The sequence below is a fragment of the Ictidomys tridecemlineatus genome, chromosome 10 (assembly GCF_052094955.1).
Source record: "Ictidomys tridecemlineatus isolate mIctTri1 chromosome 10, mIctTri1.hap1, whole genome shotgun sequence".
Taxonomy (NCBI): Eukaryota; Metazoa; Chordata; class Mammalia; order Rodentia; family Sciuridae; genus Ictidomys; species Ictidomys tridecemlineatus.
This window is the reverse complement of record NC_135486.1, coordinates 1227099-1247863: the sequence shown is the minus strand read 5'-3', so window position 1 is coordinate 1247863 and position 20765 is coordinate 1227099. Positions and strand designations below refer to the sequence as shown.

At 56.4% G+C, this 20765-nt stretch overlaps 1 protein-coding gene across 7 annotated transcripts in view; it reads right to left on the bottom strand.

Moving 5' to 3' along the window:
- Positions 1–20765, bottom strand: part of Pbx1 (PBX homeobox 1) — a 234493-nt gene that overhangs the window by 135249 nt on the left and 78479 nt on the right. The window contains exons 1-2 of one of the 7 annotated variants that reach the window (XM_078022222.1): positions 13794–13811; positions 13066–13171 (exon numbers count right to left, since the gene is read on the bottom strand). The exons of 5 other annotated variants lie outside the window; for them this stretch is intronic. In XM_078022222.1, coding sequence (XP_077878348.1) covers positions 13066–13171; positions 13794–13796 — 109 coding nt within the window. In that variant the 5' untranslated portion in view covers positions 13797–13811. Of the gene's footprint in view, positions 1–13065; positions 13172–13793; positions 14342–20765 lie in introns of those variants that run through there. One more of the 7 variants, XM_078022221.1, reaches the window with a different exon arrangement.

The window sequence follows — 20765 nt, the reverse complement described above, 5'->3', positions numbered from 1 at the left end:
CCAACACATCACACCGTGGTATGAAAGCCACCTCCAGATTCAGCTGCCCGATCATGGACATCCAAGCCTTCAGTAACATGAGATTAAAAAATCTCCTTTTCTTTATAAATGGTCTCTTCTCAGGTGTTCTGTTATGGCAACAGAAAATGAACTCACACACTGGAAAATTAGTGAATGTTCAGAGGCAGGTCCAAAGGCCTGCATGTGTTAGATAGCACACACGAGTTCCAGGGGACCTGACACTTTGATCCAAAAAAAGTATCATGGTCATCACCGTCATAACAGGAGCGCCAGCTGGCGAGCACCTCACCCGGTTAGGGGTTTGCAGGTGCCCTCCTGCAAGCCTCCCCAGTTCCCTGACCTGTAGGTGGCCTCCTCTTTACAGGTGAGGAGATAGGGTCCTGGAGGCGTCAGCCACGTGGGGGGGCTGGGTGGCAGGGGTCTGAGGCAGGGCCTGAGCTCAGTCCCCCTGAGGGGCTGCACTGTGCAGGCTTGCCTGGGAGAGGGTTTCTGGCCGTCCCCCACAGGAGGCTGGGGGAGCATGGCCTGAGGTCCTGCAGTGGGAGGAGGACTTCCTGTCCCTGCAGTGGGAGGCGGACTTACGGGGTCACACCTGCCCCAGGAGCTGAGAACGCCCTAACCTGTTGCTCGTGGAGCAGGTTTTCAGGGAACATTTGGTCTCCCCTTATTTCCAGACGCCCTGTCCGTTTGCAGGGAAGCAGACACACTCTGTTCCTGCTGTAAAGGAAGGAGGGGGGACAGCGCCTGGCTTGGACAGGACGGGAGGTGACCTCAGACGCCCCCCCCAGGAGGCTGGCTCTGCATCCCTTCCTCAGGGAGCATGAAGGTGTCCCCAGTTCCTAGGTGAGATAAGCCCCTCCCATCTGGAACAGGCGATAAGCCCTTGCTGTGCTATTCTTGTGGGCTAAAGTCTGTTTTTCAGGAAAACAGAGCTAAAAATAAAAGCCACAATAGTGCAGAGAGACCAGGGAAATGCATTCTCCTCTCCCAGGAGCAGCCATGACAGCAGGGAGCCTTGGAGGAGAGCCTGCAGCCAAGTGCGGATACACCGATGATCCTCTGGGATGATCCTCTGGCGTTATCTGGGCCTCTCCTAACAGACAGAGCTCAGCTCTGCACTCCTATAGGGGGTGCAGATGGGGTCCTATCACAGACGGCCCAAGTCCCCGAGGAAGTCCTCAACCTCTCTGACACTGCTTCTCAAGCAGCAACTGGCAATTTAAATCCATTGTAGGGTGGGGTGAGGATCACATGAATTACTGCATCCAAGGTGGACGTCCCTGTGCTCCTCACGGAAGCTCCAACACAGGCCTGAGCAGCTCGACTGGGAAGGCCATTGTGGTTTAGGTGCTCACCACCTCCTGGGCGTGAGGAGAGGCCAAGAGGAGCCCACGCTGCAAGTGCGACTGCAGGGAACCAAGTGTCACCCTCTGGCAAGGTGCCCATGCAAGGGGGCAGGAGGACCGTGCTGGGAGCTTAAGTCTCGCCTGGAAGTGATTCCTGAAGCCTCGGGTCATGATTCCCTTTCCACACCAACTGTCCTTGGGATGCCACACCCACAACATCTTCATGTCCAGACACAGGGGTCCCTCAGGCCTATGGATCGAGCAAACCTGGAGGAATACCTAAAGACAGGTTTCCTAAGAACAAAGGAGGTCTGGGGTCAGAGCAGTGTCCTGGTCTGCCCTGACCACGCGGACCTCACCTTTAGCGTCTGTTCATTCTGACACCAAAATTTTTAATGCATTTTTTTAAACCTACGTGTCGAAACTCAGGAAAGGCAGTCACACACAGATTTCCCTTCTTCTCAGTTTTTCAGAATTCATACAGCATAAGGTATCAGAGAATAAAGCCTTCTTTTATTCCTGCAAGGTTTAAGTATCAAACAGCGCGAGCCACGATGAGCGTATGATGATAATGCTGTCTGCCAGAGACAGGTGAGACCTACCCAGACTTCTCCGCAAGCACAAACTGTGAGCGCATGGCCCAGGGTGACTCGGGACGTGGCCCTAAGTGACGTCCTGCTGGAGCACAGGAACCTGAAGATGACCAGAAGTCAGAGAGCCCACACCCCTCAAAACTGAAAGGAAGGGGTGTCCAGCGCAGCAGCACAAGCACCTACGGCCCCGCTGCAGGGCTCCTGGGCCGGGCTCAGCGGCCTCCAGCACCCAGCAGGTGACGGGTCCACCCTGGTGAGGGCACACACATGGGTGTGGGCAGGTCGGGCCCTGGCTCCTGATGGCCCGGGCCACCACCCCCCACGCGGTCCACCGCCTCCCTGGCTGACTGACGCCCTCCGCCTGCGCGAGCCTCGGTTCTAGCATCTACAACACGGGGAGGACAAGGGCATGGACCCAGCTGCCCAAGGAGTGCAGGTGAGGCGGAAGGTGGGATGAGGTGCCTGCGGGAACAGGCTCTGGCCTTGGCGATGGCACCAGGGCTCAAGTCTCCTTGGGACACTCTCTACCTGGCACATTCCTGGAGGTTCCTTCTCTGTGAACTTGGAGCAGGACTCCTGCCACAGGGCAGCCTGACAGGTGGACAAGCCAGCGTGAAGGCACAGAGGTGCCCACCCCTAGGAAACGGCTCTGCTGCCGGCGAAGGCGGGTTGCTCCAACGTGGGCTGTGACCACCGCAGCAGCTGCGTTGTGAGCCACAGTGTGACGACGGTGGGCAGTCCGCGTGCCGGAGCGTCCTCTCCCCACTTTCTTCCTCAAGGCACTTGGTGAGCTGCTCTGCCCGTCGCAACTCAGCTGGGCTCGGAGCAGGTGGGCAGACAGGACCACGAGGACGGGCCTGCAGCTGTCAGCGCAGCTCTGCTGGCCACGGTGCCCTCGTGGGGCAGGAAGGCGGGAGGCAAGCCAGGGAGGAGGCTCGGACTCCAGTTCAGGGGTCCAGCGACGGCTCACCCATGGGGACTGGGGTGTGGACTGGACCATGGCAGCAGCCGTGTGGACCATGTCCTGGAGCACGCTGGCCTGGCCAGCCCTTCAGCAGCAGGAGGAAGGAAGTGCGACTGGCACAGCAGAAAGACGGGGCAGACCTGGGACTAGTCATCCTGAGGGCCTGTGGTGATGCCATGTGATTAGGCTGAAGGTCTAGTTCATGGCGCACTTAGAGTTGACAAGAAGAGCAACAGAGGAATGAGAAGGAGTCAGGATTCCTAAAATGCAAGTTCCTTGAAGTGAGGGCTTTCTGTTTTGCTGTGTGCATTGATGTATTCAAAGCACCAAGAACAGTGTCCGGCCCCTCGTAGATGTGCAGTAAGCATTTATTCAAGCAATGGGTGGACAGATGGATGGGTGATAGGTCTCTGCCTGGGTCAGGAAAAGCTGTACAGGAGTCACACTAGCCAGGCAGGGTGTGCAGGCAGGAGGATCCGTTGAGCCCCGGCCTGCCTGGGTAGCACCGCAAGATCCCATCTCAAAAACAAACAAAAAGCAACAGAAAACCACATACTTATTTCTAAATACCAGCAAAGAAAAGTAGTGGATCCAAAATCCAACTTAGGTGCCTGTTCTCCTACCAACTCAGAATAAGCAGAGGGCCTATCTGAACTAAGGATAGCACTAGGGAATTCTACTCCACTTCTTCGCATCAGGTCTGCAACATCCTTGGCATAGCACATCTGTTTTAATAAATCTGTGGGAAAGTTATGTAATTATAATTATGTTGCTATTATGTGTAAATTATGTTTTAATACAAGACATTAACACATTTTTATTGAGCATTTACAGCATACACCAAGAAAATCCTTAGAGGTACTATTTTGCTTTTTTGAATTCTTGAATATTCCCTCTGAATTCTTCTTTTTATTATTAAGTTTCTGTATTTCTAGATAAATATTTTTGCCAGTAAAATAAAGGTAAGTTGGAATTCCCCAGGACAACAGATCAAACCATTAATAACAGAGTATAAATTATTTTGTGTCTATTTTTAAAATGTCATTATTATTATTATTAGTAGTAGTAGTAGTACTGGGGATTGAACTTGGGGGCACTCGACCTCTGAGCCACATCCCCAGCCCTATTTTGTATTCTATTTAGAGACAGGGTCTCACTGAGTTGCTTACCTCGCAGTTACTGGGGCTGGCTTTGAACTTGTGATCCTCCTGTCTCAGCCTCCCGAGCTGCTAGGATTACAGCTGTACACCATTGCGCCCAGCAAATGCTATTTTTTTTTTTTTGCAACTGATTTTTCTTTTCCTCTCTATACACATACGTTCATGTTCCTATGTGGCGCAGGCGTATATATCACACACACACGATTTCTCTATTACCTGACCACTGAGAGAACGTGACTAGCTTTCTTTGCCCTAGTTCTCGGGGTGTCATTTTTATTACAAGGAAGATGTACAAATAAAATGGCTAGGCTCGCACACAGTAGGTGCTCTGTAAATGTGAGTGGGGTTATAAATGAAGGCTGAGCATGGGAACGGGTGTGCTCGGCCTAGGGAGGCGAGGACGAGGCTGAGCTGCGATCACCCCCAGGCCTGGGGCAGCGCAGCAGCAGGGCGGCTCACGTGGCGCCCACAGGTGGCCAGGCAGGTCTCATCAGGAGAAAGAAGAGGGCTGCTCGATGTGCGCAGGGCCCGGTGGCTGTTCTGTCAAGTACCAGTCTCAAAGCCTCCCCGAGGCAGAAGATGGCTCTGCGGTCTTTCCCCCGTCTCTCGAGTGTCTCTACACCTAGACGCCACCCGCCATCCCAGGACAGCACAGGCATGGCAGGGCCACCAGGGAGGAGCTGGGTCCCTCCTGAACCTGCGATTCCAAGGCGTGAAGGTCTCTTCTCTCAGATGTTCCAAGACCAGCTACCGTTTGCCTTCCAAAGGAACGAGGCAGGCAGGGATGAGGCCCGTCGGCTGAACGGTCCTCTGGCATGTACTTGGTTCGCAATGAAGTTCTAGGTCCTTGTGAAGACCCTGGGTCTGGACACAGCCGCTCTGCTCCCACTGGACCAAGCAGGCCCAGCCCCAGCCACACACGGGCAGAGGCCCTCCACGCGGGCAGGCTGATGGGCCTCCTCTGCTCTCACTCTGCACAGCCAGAAGCGTCTTAGGTGGCCTCTGGCACTGCCCACCGCACCCTCCACACTAAGACTGGACCAGCTGTAAGTGGGGGACCTGCAACCTCTGTCCATGGCTGAACTCCCCAGAGCCTCGGACTCTGCGTCTATGAGATAGGTGCTGGCCTACAAACCCACGTCCCAGGGTGGTTCTGAGGTTCACATGAGAACAGAAACATGGGTGCAAACCTCCAGTACTGCTCGTGGGGTGACCGACCTCTAGGTCACTTAGGACAATGTTGGATGAGCACAGCCTGCTTTGACTTTTTCTTAAGAAGCCACATCAGGTCTCGGACCCAAGGACCTTGCATTTGCTGTTTCTGGTGACCATGATGATCTCAGATCGCGAGTTTGTAATGGAAGGCCAACGGGGGACAGGAGCCGGAGACTGCTTACCCTGCAGGCCACAGCCTGTGTGCTAAGGAGCCTTTCGACTGTCCCTGTGTCCTGCTGAGGTCCCCAGGCCCCCAGTGGCCCCCACAGGGCTCGGGGCAGCAGATGGTTTCTGTGGACCTCTGTGCTTCCCCTGCGTGCGCCAGTGCAGAGTGCTGGTGCTGCTGTGCCCCTCCTGAGGGACGCCCCTCGTCACTCACCAGCTGAGCCAAGCCTTCACCCTATCAGCCGGGCCAAGGAGGCGGATCATCTGATGCGCTTAGTTGGGTGTGGGAGACCCTGTGTAAGCTGCCGGGGAGGCGGAGGCGAGGAGAACCTATGGGTGGGTCGCATCTGTTGGCCAGCCATTCTCAGAACACTGGTCTTGACACAGAAGGCACATGCGAATGTGAACTCAGTGTCCCCACCCCCCAAGGGTGGGAGGACGACCTCCTTACCCTGACTTCTCCATCTAAATGAAAATGGTCCCTTGGAGCTCTTCCTGCTTCTGCCTGGGGAAGGTCTGCCTTGGAACTCCATGCCTCTGATCAACAGATGTGCACATTCACCACTGCCCACAGCCACTGTGCAGACCCGGGACGGAGCAGGGCGCAGCAGCACTGCGCTCTAGAGGCAAACTCTCGGCCCACAAAACCTGTAGCAGGAGGGCATCCCCCCAATGAAGACAGCTTGGCTGGGGTGTGCTTGTGTATGCCACTTGGCCCAAACCAGAAGCTGACAAAGCACAGCTCAAAGCACCACAGGATAGCTTGGCTTCTCCCAGGGGGCATAGGACAGCCACAGGATTGGTTCCCAAGTTTTCCACTTGAGGCCCTGGCCACCAGCCACGTGAATAGGATCAACAGCTTCTTCACTCATCAAAAATGCAATCTCCCATGCACAGAGGGCTACAGCACGAAACTGTTTTCTTTCATTGCTGACTGAATATGTTTGGTGATCCAGCATCATGAAGATACACAGAGCCACGAAGGATCAGCCTCTCATGCTGGCTGTGGTAGGCACAAAGCACTGGGCGGAGGGAACATGGCTGGCTACCAGGGATGTGCAGAAGACGCAGACCCCGGGCTGGGTTCATAACATGCCTCTATGTTCCAATAAAGGGTCCCTTTGCCGGATGCAAACAGGTGAATTTATGCAAATGAATTTTAGGCCCCGCCCTCCACTCCCGGCTCTTTCAAGCCCACAGTCCCGCTGCATATGCAGGACCACGTGGCCCCGGAGGAGCTCACCTGCACACAGACGTGGGGGCGCACTGTCAGGTACGCCCTCCGTATGAGGGAACGGATAATGGCACATTTTGAGAATTAAATGGCGATTCCATGTGAACTGTCTCCTAACTCCCTCTGCCTTCTCTCCACAATGTGGTCCTGAGTCTCGCACCTACTCCACACTCGTTGCCCAGACCCTGCCCACTCTCCTCAGTGCCACTCTTTCACTGAATCAGTCCTTGTCTCCCCCTCCACTGCCATTTCTGGGGATCCCTCCCTGGCCCACTTCCTTATCGCCCCCATCTCCTCTCTCTGAAGTCAGCCCTAATTAGCATGAACCCAAAACCAAGGCTTTTGTCTCTGAAATAGCATTGCACTTTTAATCCATGACACATAATTATCAACTCCATTGAACATTATCATCTGCGACTGATGTATTTTAGCCTTTTCTTTTAGAAACTGGAAGTTCCACTGGGGCAGAGATGCGTCTTTCCCCTTCTCCTCAACTGTAAGTGGTACAGACAGAGGCGCTGAGCCCTTCGGAGCACCTGTGCTTGGAGGATCCACACCGTGGGAACCACGGGAGTGGCTGTATGTCAGCCGGGAGAGGAGAAGCCCGGCCAGGAACCCTAACGTGGAGTCCAAGCAGGTGTAGCTGTGATGACGAGGCCCACCTGTCTGTGCAAAAAGAAGAGCTGCCCACACTTCTGCTGGATCCACTTCTGCTGGATCCACTTGTGCTGGAGCACTTCAGGCCTGGTGCTGGAGCAGGAGCGCTGGGCGGGAGCTTGGCGTCTGCAGTGTCTGGGCTCCGGGCTGAGCTGCCCACCCTCCCCCCTGGGCGCTCCCACCTGTCCCTAGTTCCAGCCCAACTCCAGGCGCCTGTTCAGGGCAGGCTCTGAACTAGAACTCAAGGCAGAACCCAGCCATTTGGACTGAAATGTCACCTGGAGTCCCAGAGATGTCCCCAGCCAGACTGCCTGGTGGGGCACGAGGAACACAATGCCCCTCCTGCCTTGGGCCCCTCCTCGCAGAGGCCCTTCCTTCCGGCTTCCCTCTATCACAGGCTCAAGACTGGGGCACGGAGCCTGATCCCACCAGCCGCACACAGGTGCACACAGGCTCCACCTGCAGCTGTGGTGGAGTGTGACAGACTGCACAGACCCATCCACGGGCTCCGCCTGACAGTCTGTCCAGGTTGGTGCAGGGGGATGCAGGGCCAAGAAGCCTGAAGTCCGTGGTTGGTGTGGCTCTTGGTGACGGTGCTAGTGCTCCACAGGAGCAACAGCTGTCAACAGGCACATGTGGCCACAAGGCAGGACATGACGGGAAAAGCCAGTGAGGGGCCGGGCGCTCGGAACAGTGGGCAGGAGAGGAGCGTGGCCGTGGCTTGAGGCCCACAGAAGAGGGAGAGGAGAGGAAGAAGGCTCCTGCTCTCTCCAACCCGGGCTGCAGCAGAGGTGCTTGAGGAGAACCTGTGACCCTGCCACCTTCATGGATGAAGTAGCTTCACACTTTTTCAACAGAGCTCCTGGGGAAGAGACCTGAGGAGGCCACCGTTCAGCCCTGGACCAGGAACGGAGGACGGGAGCTCTGCTCTGGCTCTGCCATCTGCCAGCTGCGTAACACGAGACGCCCTGACCGCTCAGCCTCCGTGTCCTCACCTTACACGGCCAAGGGAGGACAGCGGCACCGACCTGAGAGCACTGGCCAGCCAGGACGTCCACACCCTACAGGGAGGCCATGGCCACAAGCAGCAGGAATGTACCACCGGCTGCGTCAGCCTCGACCACCTTCCCGGAGGGCTGTGGGGCCTTCCCCTGGCCCACCACCTGGTCTCCTGTGGTCAGGCCAGGGCCAGTGGCCTCCAGGAGCAGCTGGACTCAGACTGGGGGCACTGCCCCGTTTCCTCCAGGCGAGGTGGTTCTGCCCGCTGGTGGCCCCGATGGTCTGGGTTCCTGGAGGCAGCGGTAAGGTGTCTGCCTGGGTAGTTGGGCCAAGTCCTCACTGGCACCTAGTGGCTGAGAATTAGCTTGTTGCCACAGAACTTTCCAGGACGTTCCATGCCCTTTTCTAGCCATCTCTTGCCTGTGAGCGTCCATGAGCGTCCCTAGGCTGTGCCCCAATGGAAAATGGGCGCGGGTGGCGGTCACCAGAGGGATGGCATCCGAGATAACAAAGCAGTGGTGACCCTGGAGGGCAGAGGAGAGCACTGCAGCTGTCCCCAGGCCGGAGAACCCAGGAGCGCCACACTCCCACACAAGGTGTCCGCTCGGCGGTCCAGTGCTCACCTCCTCCTCCACCAGGTAGTGTATCCAGCATTGCCCCGGCCCACGGGAATCCACTAGGAACCGAAAATCAATACCATCTCCTGTGCGACTGGCAAGCCCCACATCCTGGTGAATGCCAGGAACAGCCCTGACCAGGACTGACCACTACGAGAACAGCCTCGGCCCTCGGAGAGCGTTAGCTGGATGGGAAACGGGCTCACGGTGGAAAGTATGCGTTCCAGCATCGTGTTCAGCCAGAATCACTTGGTCCCTGTGCCCTGTTTCCCACAGGGAGAGTGTGCACCGTGGCTCTCGGGGCCTGGGCACCTGCCCTGCGTGGGAGGAATGGAGAAGCAGCCGCTGTCTGCTTCTGCACAGGGACGGGCCCTTCTTCACAGCTGCCCGTCAGCCTGCCCCTTTGTCTCCAGGGCTGGAAACCCCAGGCCATCCTCCACATTCTCCTACAGTTCCTCTCAGCTGGGAAGTTTAGGGTGGAAAGATGCTTTTTACTGAATTTAACATGTCAAAATATAAGCAAATTCATAAAAGTTGAGTGTCCTAAAGCAACTTTAAAATATCAGTCGGTTTCCAGAAAAACAGTGACAGAGCTGGACTCTCAAAGGCAGAGAACATGACCTTGCAGCCTGACCTTGCAGGCAAGGAGCACTGGCACTGCTCCCTTGGGGGGACTCCAAGGTCACTGCTCAGCCCCACACTGATCCTTGGGGGAGCACTGACCACTGCCTCAGCCCTGTGTTGCTTTAGGTAATGAATACCCCAGTGACTGATCTCCGAGAAAACCCCTTCCCTGTGATAGGGGTTAATATAAAATATGTCACGCACCATGATCATTTTTGCAGCATCTATCTATCTGGGTAGTACACAGGCATGGTATGAAATCGCTGGCACCCAGAAAGCTTTGCTGGATTTCCTCACAGAAGGACCCCAGGTAGGAGCCGAACGGCATGAGCCCGCACCTGTGTGAGCTGTGAGCTCAGAGCTAGGCACTGCCTTTCCCTCGAGTGCAGCTGAGGTGCAGAAGGGGATATCAGGCCAAGAAGAAAGGGGGGAAGACAAGAAGAAAAAAATGTCACTATAGCCTTGCCTTTGAAGTGGCTGCGTATTACCAGGTGGGTTCTGAAAGGACGAAATATGGGTAGTCCAAAAGCCAAGGACGATGTGCCTAGGGACACTCCCCAGATTAACAAAAAAAAAAAAAATAGAAAGCCCAGGAGTCACTGGACACACGTGTGCAAGCCGTGAGATGCATGGCCCTGCACGTTCAGTGCCCAGGGCTCAAGGGACCCGCCAGGCCTTGCTTGCCAAGTCAGGAGTGTGAGGAGCCGCAGCCCTGGCAGGAAGGGGGAGATGCCATGGAATTGTTAACGCTCCTGAACCTCCAGGCTGCACCTGAATGCAGACACTTGAGCTCCCGGCTTTACCGTCAAAGCTGGGGCCTAAATTATTGATCTCCTGCCTTGATCAGCATGACAGTCACGTCCCAGCATCGAGGTCTACGTACACTGCAGTCCCTCTGCTGCAGCCATGGAAATAATTAGGAGAGATTCTCATTAAAGGAGAGTGAAAGGTTCAGCGGCAGAGGCAGAGCCGGGTCCTGGAGGGTGCCCAGTGTCTTCCACAGGGTCGAGAGATTACCGGGATCAAATCCCCAGCAGCACCCGCAGATGACAGCTGATCACCGGGAAGGCTAGGGCCCTACCCACACCAGGCCCTGTCTGCTGTGTCACATCCACGGCACCTACGTGGAGGCCCATGCTGCAGAGACACCGCTGTCCACGGCTTGCTGTGCAGGGGACGGAAAGCTGTCTATGTGCTGGGCCGCAGGAGGAGGGGAGAGGGGCAAAGAGAGAAGGACAGGCCACCCGGGCAGAAGAAGGCATGAAAAATAAATAAAAGGAAAATTAATAATGGAAAGTCCGCCGTGGACGCTCTTCATCTGAGTCAGTCCTCCTTTGAAATTGGAAGAGGTGTGGGCAGGGAGGCCAGGCAAGGTGTGGGCAGGGAGCTTCCTCCAGCCAGACCCGGCCCCCAGAGCAGACCCCAGACGCCGGCCCCGCCTCAGATCCGAAGCTGGTTACAGCTTCTCTCCCCACCAAGTGCAAGAGAAGGAAGCCAGCTCCCAGATGCCCACCCTTGCAGGGAGAGAGCACAGGGCAGGGAAAACCTCCAGGAGCCACCGCGCAGGGGAGGCTGCGGCGGGGGGGAGGGCGCGGGCAGGAAGGTGAGGCTCAGCTCCAAAGGGAGGCCAGGCCCGAGTGGGCCACTCACAAGTGGCCCAGTTAATGTCAGCGGCAGTAATTTAAAAGAAAAATTCCATCTCACACGGCTAATCAGAATTGTTAGAGAAACCATTACCACAAACACTGGGAACATCTGAAATTGATTATTTTTACTTCATTTCGTTAATGAAATCCTCCAGCGACCAAAACTAGCCCTGGACGAGTTTATACATAATGAAAGGAAAAGGAAAAAAGCAAAACATACGAGTAACTTCTCCAAGTTTAAAAAGCAAGCCAGCCAGCAAGAGGGCTCTCTTTGTACTTGGAGTACCCGGACTTTCCATTGACATTCACTTTGTGATTCCGTCAGTGTGGAGTAACGGGCCGCTCCAAAGCCGTTCCCACCATATTGTGAGTGGGGACATTAGCATGGACCTCGCATCCCAGGAGGGGCACCACATCATTAAATGTCTTGGGCTGGTGCAGAAGGAAGAGAAAGGCGGATGTCACCGGCTGATAGGGAGGAAGGCTTGACATTATTTATTAGGGGACGCTTACCAGAAACTGCATTTCCCCCATTTGCATTAGACACAGTGCGGCCGCCTCGGCACAGGCGCAGACACGTGCAGACAGAGGCTGCTCTGGTCCTGCCCTCGCTTTGTTCCCTGCCCGGATCTGGGCGCAGGCAGGCCTGGACACAGGACCCCGCGCCCTGGGCACCCCCCTGCTGTTTTTGGGACTCTGGATCTCAGAGTTGCTCGGTGGTTTGGCGGTTCTCCAGGCCCCTCTCTTCCCGGGTCTCGGCAGCATCCAGTGCTTCCCAGGCCCATCTGCCTCAGAGGGGGCCCCACCCGCCTTTGGCCAGGCAGCTAGCCTGTCAGGACACGGCCTGAAGCTGGGCTCCCTGAGTTCGGAAGGCAGGAGCCACAGGGTGGGGTGGAGCGGAGACAGCTGAGGCACACATCCCTTAAAGAGAGCAAGGAGAATGTGGAAATACTGACATTTTCACCAGGGGACTCTCCTAGAGAGGGGTTTTGTGCAGAGGCCTAATTGCTAAAATTCTTGGCCCCTTGGTCCCCAGCATCTTTTCCCCATAGTAGCCATCAAAATAATCTAGGAAATCTGCTTTAAGAGGCCAGTCAGGCCATCTACGGCCTCTGAAAGACCAGGCTCTCCCCCCACCATGTGTTAATACGAGGGAAGAGAATCAAGTGCCTTTTCCTGTGTGGAGGCTCTGAGGGTCAGCTTCCTGCTGCAGGTCGCTTGAAGCAGTCTCACCTCCTGAGGCTCTGCTCAGAGACTAGACTATCTTGTAGCCACAAAGTTCAGGGAGAAATGCTACAAGCTGGTTGCCCATCCTCAGACTCCACCACCTTTGGAATTGGGAGAAGAGGAAAGCACTGTGTAAGCCCAGACCATGAGGGCCCAAGACAATTCCTCAGAAAGACACGATGGGAAACCCATATGCACCCAGCATCACAGTTCCTAAATACGTAAAGCCAACTCAGCAGAACGGAAGGGAGAAGTAGACAGCCATCACTAGTAGGAGACTTCATGAAAACCCCAGAACAGGCAGATGCACAGAACCCAGTGGGTGGCCAAGGGCACAGAAAGGGACATGCATTTGGGGCTGAGGGGAGAACAGTGTCTGCCCTGAGATACAAGGTTCCTAACATGAACCCAAGAAGGGAGGCAGGGGAGAGCTCAGAGACAGAAGGCCAGGGAGTGCACTCTGCTCCACAGAAACCCATCTCTGGAGCCAGAAGCAGCACAGACTCAGGGGCCGCCAGGGAGAGGAAGGGAACCAGATTCCCACCTGCACCACCCAGGTCTGCTGGGAGTCTGCCCTGCGGTCCTCTGTGCACTCACCAGGGGCGCCCCGGCCGGATCTCCTGCGCCTGACTCCCCAACGCGGCGGCCTCTCCCCCACCTCGAGAAGTGGCCGAGTGTAATTATGCAGAAAGCGCCACTGGAGCTATATCAATAAGACAGACGTCTGTTGTATCATTCTCTCTCAGTAAGGCATTTCTTCTCCCCAATTGCTCATATAGAATCATAGCCTAATAGCAACCCATTAGCATAATTGCCAGCACGACTAGTGTTCCGTGTCTCAGAGCCATTTACTTACTTCACCATAAAGAATACCAAAACAGCCTTAAACCACCACCAGGAGGGAGGGGAGGTGGGCCACGGGGGGAGGGAGAGCGCCACCCTTTATGTTCCCTCTGCTCCCCAGGGCGGGGCGCTGACAGGATCAGCACCAAGGGCCGCCGTCTGCGGGAATGGGAACCAGGAGCCTTGCGACCAGACTCCCAAGCAGACGTGTGCTAAAATCTAAACGGATTCTGCCAGGCGAAATGAAATTCCCATTATTTTTAATTAATCCTTAATTAAAATATATTACTCCGCAGATTCCGCAAATCTCTCTTAATATGCAAATGCGGCCCATTCAAGGATATTTACATATCATTAATTAAAACGGCACATTCTTTCATTCTAACAAGCGCGAGGAGCCAGTCCTGGCAGTGCCAAGCCCGTCTGATAAAAAGATGTCAAGAGCGGCTGCGCCAGGGGAAGGTGCGCGAGGGAGAGCTCACCATGCGCTGACACTCTCCCGCGTGAGGCTTCAGATGTCATCCGGGGCTGTGGCTCTGTGCCCGTCCTCACACCTATCTTGAGATCCCCCTGGACGGCCCAGCTGGGCATCCTCAGGCTGCGAGCCCCGTCGGGTGAGGTGGGCGGGGGAGGAGGAAGCTGGTGGGAGAGGAAGGTCAGGCGCACCCCGTCCCTGTGACGCTGCAGTCATGCACCTCCCCAGGAGGACGCAGCCGGGCTTGGTGCAAAGCTGGGACGCTCAGAGCACACGGGCCTGACCGACTGCTGGGTGAGAACACCACTCCTAGGAAGACGGGTCTCTGGGCGGGCCTGGCAGTGGACTTCAGAGTCCTGGGAAGAGGAGCCTGGGACCCTGTGCTGAGGGTCGACCTCTGGGAAGAGACGATGGGGTGATGATGGTGGTGACGGCACTGACCAAAACGTAAGGGAGGCGTCCCCCCGGAAGGCCCGTGGCAAGGCGTGTGGGTCACTCTTCACAGACCCGCCTGTCAATCAGGGAGGCTGTCTATGAGCCCAGTCAGAAGGACAGCCTGCTGGCCTCCAGGACTCCACTCCTTGGGCCTCGACACTGGCACAGGCTAGGAGGCAGAAATGCAGGCTTACGAGCTGCACTTGCAGCCAGCCTGGAGTCCCAGGGCCTCTGGGCACCCTGAGAAGCCCACCGGGTCAGGGAGGCGGGCAGCTAGCTGGGCTCTCCTGCAGGTCTTCAGATCCACACCCGAGCAAAGCTACAGCTGGGTACCGGCTGGCAGGCAGTTACGGCCGCTTTTCAGCAGGAAACCGTGCCTATCACAGAGCTGCAGACCCACGTCCCACCCTGCCTAGCTGCGACTACTTATCAGACTGTGACAGAGTCCTTGTCCACATGTCTGGAGGCTGAAGCAGCTCTGATTTCCATAACACAGGCTTGTCCTGACCCAGATGTCCCTGCTTCTCTGCACTCTGTCGTCCAGCCAACTTCAGAGTTATTGCTCTGCCAATATTTATTTTTTCAGATTATAAACTTCTACAAGGCAAGGACCTTAGTCAGGAGGAGCTTTCTGCATGGCCTTTTATTTAGCTCTTTGCCGGGTGAGAGGAAGCACAAGAGCGTGACGTCAGTAAGGCAAGGCCAAGGTCACAGGAGCAGGCCTTCAGGAGGACAGAGCAACTGGCCTGAAACCCTTCAGAGGCAGCGTCAGTAGGAGGAGAAGGCAGCGGGTGCAGAACAGCCTGGAGTGGGCGGAACCACCCCAGACAGGATGCCCTGGGTGCTGACACCAGCTCAGCGCTGTCTCAGCCCAGGAGGAACCAGGCGGAAGGCTGTTCTCCACTCTCTGAGCCTCAGTCTGCTCCTCCAGGAAAAGGGAAGGTAGCGATTATCACATAGTCCTGCAATAATCACCGTCCTCATTCCTTCTGGGGGTGGGGCGGAGGCCAGGACGTTTCTCTCTGAAATCCTTCCACTTTCAGAGTCTCAGGAACCCTCTCACGCCCACGTCTGACCTCCAGCTGGTCTCCACTCCTCGCCTGGGCCCACGTGCAGTCTGTGCCGCTGGAGGAGGGACACCTCTCTGCCCACAGCAGCCACAAGGCAGCCCCGCTTCCGAGAGCTCTCGAGCTGCAGGATAACCGCTCCAGCAGCGGGCGGCTCTCGGGCTCTGGGGCAATGATGGCGATTCCATTTTTCTCTCTCAGACTAATCTGAGAAGCAAACACACTAGTACATTCTAACAACGTGAGCATTAGCTAAATACATCACTGAATCTTTGAAACCTTAGGCATATTTATATACAATAGCATCAAATAAGAATAATGGCAATAAGGCCTCAGCCTCCTGTTAGCATTCAGAAAGTGTCCACTGAACGCAGAAAGGATCAGAGCTGCTCTCTCCACCCCGCTTCTGAGGCTTTGAGGAGGGAGCTGAGGTGCCACAGGGCAGCTGATGAAGCCCAGGAAACACCACTAGGCTGGACACACGCCCCAAGACAAAGGCCGGCGGGGACACCTCTGAGGTGAGGGACCCTGGGAGCCACATCCCACTGGCTCCATCTGGGCACTCAGCAGAGGAGTGCCCCCAGCAGAGACCCCTTACCACACCCCACCTGTGACACCTGCCGTGTCTCTGCCTCGTCGGTGGACAAGTCCCTACATCGTGAGTGCCCATTTCCCAAGGCCAGGACAGAAGTGGGGAAGCCCCGGACCCCCATGTCACTAGGAACAGATTCGGCGTGTGCTGCCGTCTTATAAGCCTCGCAAGACCTGGGTTGTCAAGAGTGGCTGTCCAGGCAAGGGGACTGTCCTGACACCAGGGTGAGCAGGCACAGGCCTCCTGGGGGCAGGAAGTACACCAGCAGCTGGGCAGGTGCTGAGCCCCCAGGAGAGGTGTCTCTGGTGGCTGGTGCCAGAGGCTGCCGGCCTCCACTGTGAGCTGGCCAGTGTCCACTCAGGAGTCTTCTTAACGCAGTCTCTTTTACTACGACTTCTATTCTGCTTCAAGTTGCCAGAGTGGATCATTTTACTGCAAGTAAACCTCCTGAACCACAGCTGTCTGCTAATGTTGAGTGCCCGAGAGATCAGCAGGCTCTGCCTGGACGGGAGCCCCGTAACTGACCGTTCACAAGAGCCACTGGGATGCCAACCCACGGGAGGCTCCCAGCCACCCACGACGGAGGGTGTCTTTCCCAAACACTGCCCCGAGGCTCCCTGGCGCGCGCCCAGAAGCTCCGGAAGGTGCAGTGAGGGCAGTCCTGTCTCTCTCGGACGGCACTCGCTCAGACCACTTGCTGGCATGGGGACCAGCACTAACGCTGTCTGCACCTGCTCTGAAGGCAGCGTGGACACTGACTGGAGGGACGGTCACCAGCTGGAAAGCTCCCTCATTTACGAGGGAAGGTAAGGACCTCAAAAGGTCAAGACACCTAGACACCTGCCCCTATTGGGGCCAGGTGACAGGGAGAGGGAAAAGCTCTGTGTGTGACCACAAGGGAAGCCTAAGGTTCTGACAGCTGTGGCCTCGGTCAGGCCGCTGTGGGTGAGACACCTGTGCCTCTCCGACATCCAGCCTCCTCCCTTGGCTGTGTGGTCTGCGCTGCTCTTCAGGACACCTGGTGCCCAGCCCTGGCAGACGCAGCCTTCCTGCCCTCTCAAGATCCGCTTGCCGCAGACAGGACCTCAGGCACTGTTCAGCAGTGCTCAACGCCTGCCCAGAGGACCCCCTTCCTCGGTGCTGGGCTTCTGGGAAGAGTAATTAACTTGAGCGCCATTGGATTAGTCATAGCTGCACTGTGAAGGGTGGCCTAGCGTTCACCCCAAACTCACCTGGCAATTGATATTTCACTTACGGCGCCAACACACCTCGCCATACTTTGCTAATGTAATTATTTGCAGAGTGCTATGATGGATAGGATATCACACCAAGAGCAGTACATTGAGGAGCACTCAAAAAGGTGTTTGATGATCTCATAAATGTTTTAATTGTGATGACAGACAGGTGCAATCATCTCATTAAGTGCAAGTATCTTTGATACAGCTATACTTTTAAAGAACACAGCATGGTGGAGATAGGCATCTTGATGTTCAGGGCCCACATCGGGCAGGCAACAGGCCAGACAGGTGCTGAATGGGTTCTGTGTTTCATGAACAGTAGCACAGTGGTGCACTGGGCCACCCTGTTGTCAATGGGGAATGGTCCCCATTAAGATTCCTCCTGTCCACGTCCACATCCCAAGATAAAAGCCTCACTGAAGAAACGGAGGAGATGGGAAGGTGTTGCCAAAGCCGCTCCTCTGCCCACAGGAGCCCTCTGAACCCTGCGAGACTGGGCAGGACGCATCTGAACATGCTGAGCGAGTGTCAGCAACTGTGCCCTTCTGAATTTACAGCTGCAGCTCTGTGCAGTTACCCTCCCAGTAAAAATCAGAGGCTAGAGGAGGAGATGTTTCCTGTTCAAGAGGAGGAAAGCTAATTCTGATCAGATTCTACACATTAACCACCATTACCAAAAAAACCACCTCACACTCATGTTGGTGTCGGGGAGGACTCGGAATGGTCAGCCTCCACTGCACTCGCAGACTGGCACAGGAGGAAGAGGGACCGTAATGGCCAAGCAGGCAAAGTCCAGACTGGAGGACGTGGGTGTGAACCCCTGCCATCAGGCTCACGAGAGCCCCAGCCCAGTGGTACTGAGGCCACACATCTAAATTCCACGAGAGCCATGGGCGAGCGGGCCCAGGCCTGCCTGGTGGGAGCGGCTGTGGCCTCTGGCCCTGAGCCATCAGGAGGGATGCCTCCCATCAGCTGACCCTGGTGGTTCAGGGCAGATATGGAACCCGTGCAGTGCAGAGGGGGCCCTGGCCACTGCAGGCCTCAAAAAGCTGCCTAAACCTGTCTTCCCAGAGGTATAAAGTCTGGTCAGGCTGAAAGTCTCAAAGCCGACAAAGGAGTAGTTTTTAAAAAAGGTTCTTTGTTAAAGTCTGGGAGAAAATGATGTGGTAGAATTTGGAGAGTATCTGAGGAGAAGGTTCTGAGATGACAGAGGCTGTCCATGATGCGTTTAGGTCTTGGGTTTTTCCTTTGTGATCTGTGACCCATCACCACAGCTGCCTGACAATATAACACGACGTAGAAGCGGGCACTACTTTTTCTCCACTGTCAACAACGCGATGATGCTTACGCACACATTGACCAACACCAAGTATCCCAAAGGCCAGTCGAGGAAACCGGCTTGCAGGGAACGTGCTAGTAGCCCCTGGACCACACCAAGGGACAGAGGCTCAGCTCTCTTCCCACTGGTGCCACAGGACGGGAGGCCCCGCAGACTCCTGGGGAGAGGGCCTCTGCGGGCTTCACTCCCAGACGCATGACACACAGGCACCCTTTTTCTTCCTGATCACTCTGATGCCGCCGACAGCTGACCTCAGTTCCCCCAGCATCTGCCAGGCAGAGGGAAGAGCAGTGGATACAGAGGAGGTTCCTCTTGGCGCCAGCCAGCCTGCCTGGAGTCGGGTAGGTGTGCAGCTCCTGACACCTCCAAGGGCGTTGCGGTTGTGACGTGCAGTCTTCTGGGAGCTTCCCAGCTTGAGAACAGAGCAGACACTGACCAGGGTGCCTGGCTCCGTGGGTGAGGTAGGCAAAGGAGTGTGAGAAGAGGCCCGCAGGAAGGAGTCCGTAGGTCCCAGACAAAGCTTGAGTAGGATGGGCTGTCAAAGCGCTGTGCATCTGTAGGCACAGAACCCGTGTCACCCCCAAGACCCCCTGTGGCTAGCCGAGCTCAGTGTCAAGAGTCAGGTGCTAGCCAAGCAGGGCAGCAGGTGTCGGCACAGCCGCCAGGGCCACCTCTGGACAGAGCCCTCTGACTCTGCTGGTGCTGCTGCGGCTCACTTCTCTAGCAGAAGGCAACGGGGAGCAGCAGGGAATTCCCCTCATGGCCCAGAGCCTGCACTTCACCCCAGAGGCCATCGTTCAGCCGACCTCCCTGCAGGTGTTGTGTGTGCTCTGCCCTGTGAGCCGCAGTGGAGACTGCGGCCTCCTGGCAGCTGCTCTTCAAACCCAGCCTAAGTGCCCCCCAGGCCCCAGCATGTCCCAGGCAGGCACAGGCCCCAAAGGGCTTCACGCCAAGCCGGAGCCAGTATTTCAGGTTGGCACAGCACCCCTTGTACTTCAATGCCAGGTGCAATCTTTCTGCAGCTCTCTCCAACCACGTTTTACAACAGAGTGCTTAGTCACCCAGAAAACCCTGTCCTTATCACCATCTGCCCCCACGAGAGTCCCTTGTCCCCTCCTCACTTCCCTGAGGGAAGCAGGGTCCAGGCAGCAGGCATTCCCCCTGAGCTCTTCTGCCAGCCAAGGGTGGGTTGCAAACAGGGGGATGGACTCTGGCTCACCCACCCAGGGAAGGAATTTGCTGGACAGCAGGCAGGGCTGCCCAAGACCAACAGGAAGCCTGGGGAATCACCCTCAGAACAGAGCACTGCCGTGGAGAACACTGCCCGGTGGCCACAGGAAGTCTGCTGGGTCAGGCACCGGGACTGTCCCTCGGAGGCTCACCACGCCACCTCCGGAGCATCGGGAGGCTCCGTCTTTCTGCTCAAACCCTCCAAAATTCAAGGCAAATCCTAGGTGCTGCCAGGGAGAAGTGGGGTCCATAGGGGAGCCAGGCACTGCAGCTGCCGGAGCTCCCCCAGCAAGGGACCCGCGCAGGCCAGTGCTCTGCCCAGGCTCATCCCTGCTTCCTTGGCTCAAACCACACCTCCGTCCCCCTCGTTCACTCCAGGACCCGGCTTTGTTCAGTAGATGCCTTCTGAGTGGACGGCATGTTTGGTACTCTCCAAGGTGCTCTGGTGACACCAGAGAACCTTAGACACTGTGGTCCCAGCTCTCCAAGAACCAGGCCCTGGAGAAAAGGAGGGCGGCTGCAGGCAGAGGGGCAGGGAAACGTGTTCCATGCTGATGGCTCAGGAGAGGTCCAGGGACGCCCTGGACCTGCCCTCCTGGGGCGTCGTAAGGCAGATGTGGGTGGGGGACGTGGCCCTCCCATTGAGATGGTGTGAATCAAGGTACATCTTCAAACCTGGGCACGTTCCCAGGATGGGATTTCTGGAGCTCAAAGCAGCAGACCTAATTCCCATTTCTCTAAGGGAAGAAACTCCTCTGTGTCCACAGCACACTGTCCCTCGCAAGGCAAAGGACTGGTGAAGGGATCGACACTGCCCCAGCGCTTCCTGCACCAAGTGCTATCCCACAGTTCACGTGCCCTCACTCCTGTGTCCTGCATGAACCTGCCCCATGAGTACCCGCTGAAAACCCCGTACGGTGCGAGGCCGGAGGCCCAGAGAGGGAGGGAGCGTGTCCGAGGCCGTGAGGCCGGACCTTCCCCGTGGCCACTTGCAGAACCAGAGAGCAACTGGGCTGGAAGCTGAAGACGAATGTCACCTCCAGAACAGCACGCTCCGTGCCACTCGCACCCTGTGGCC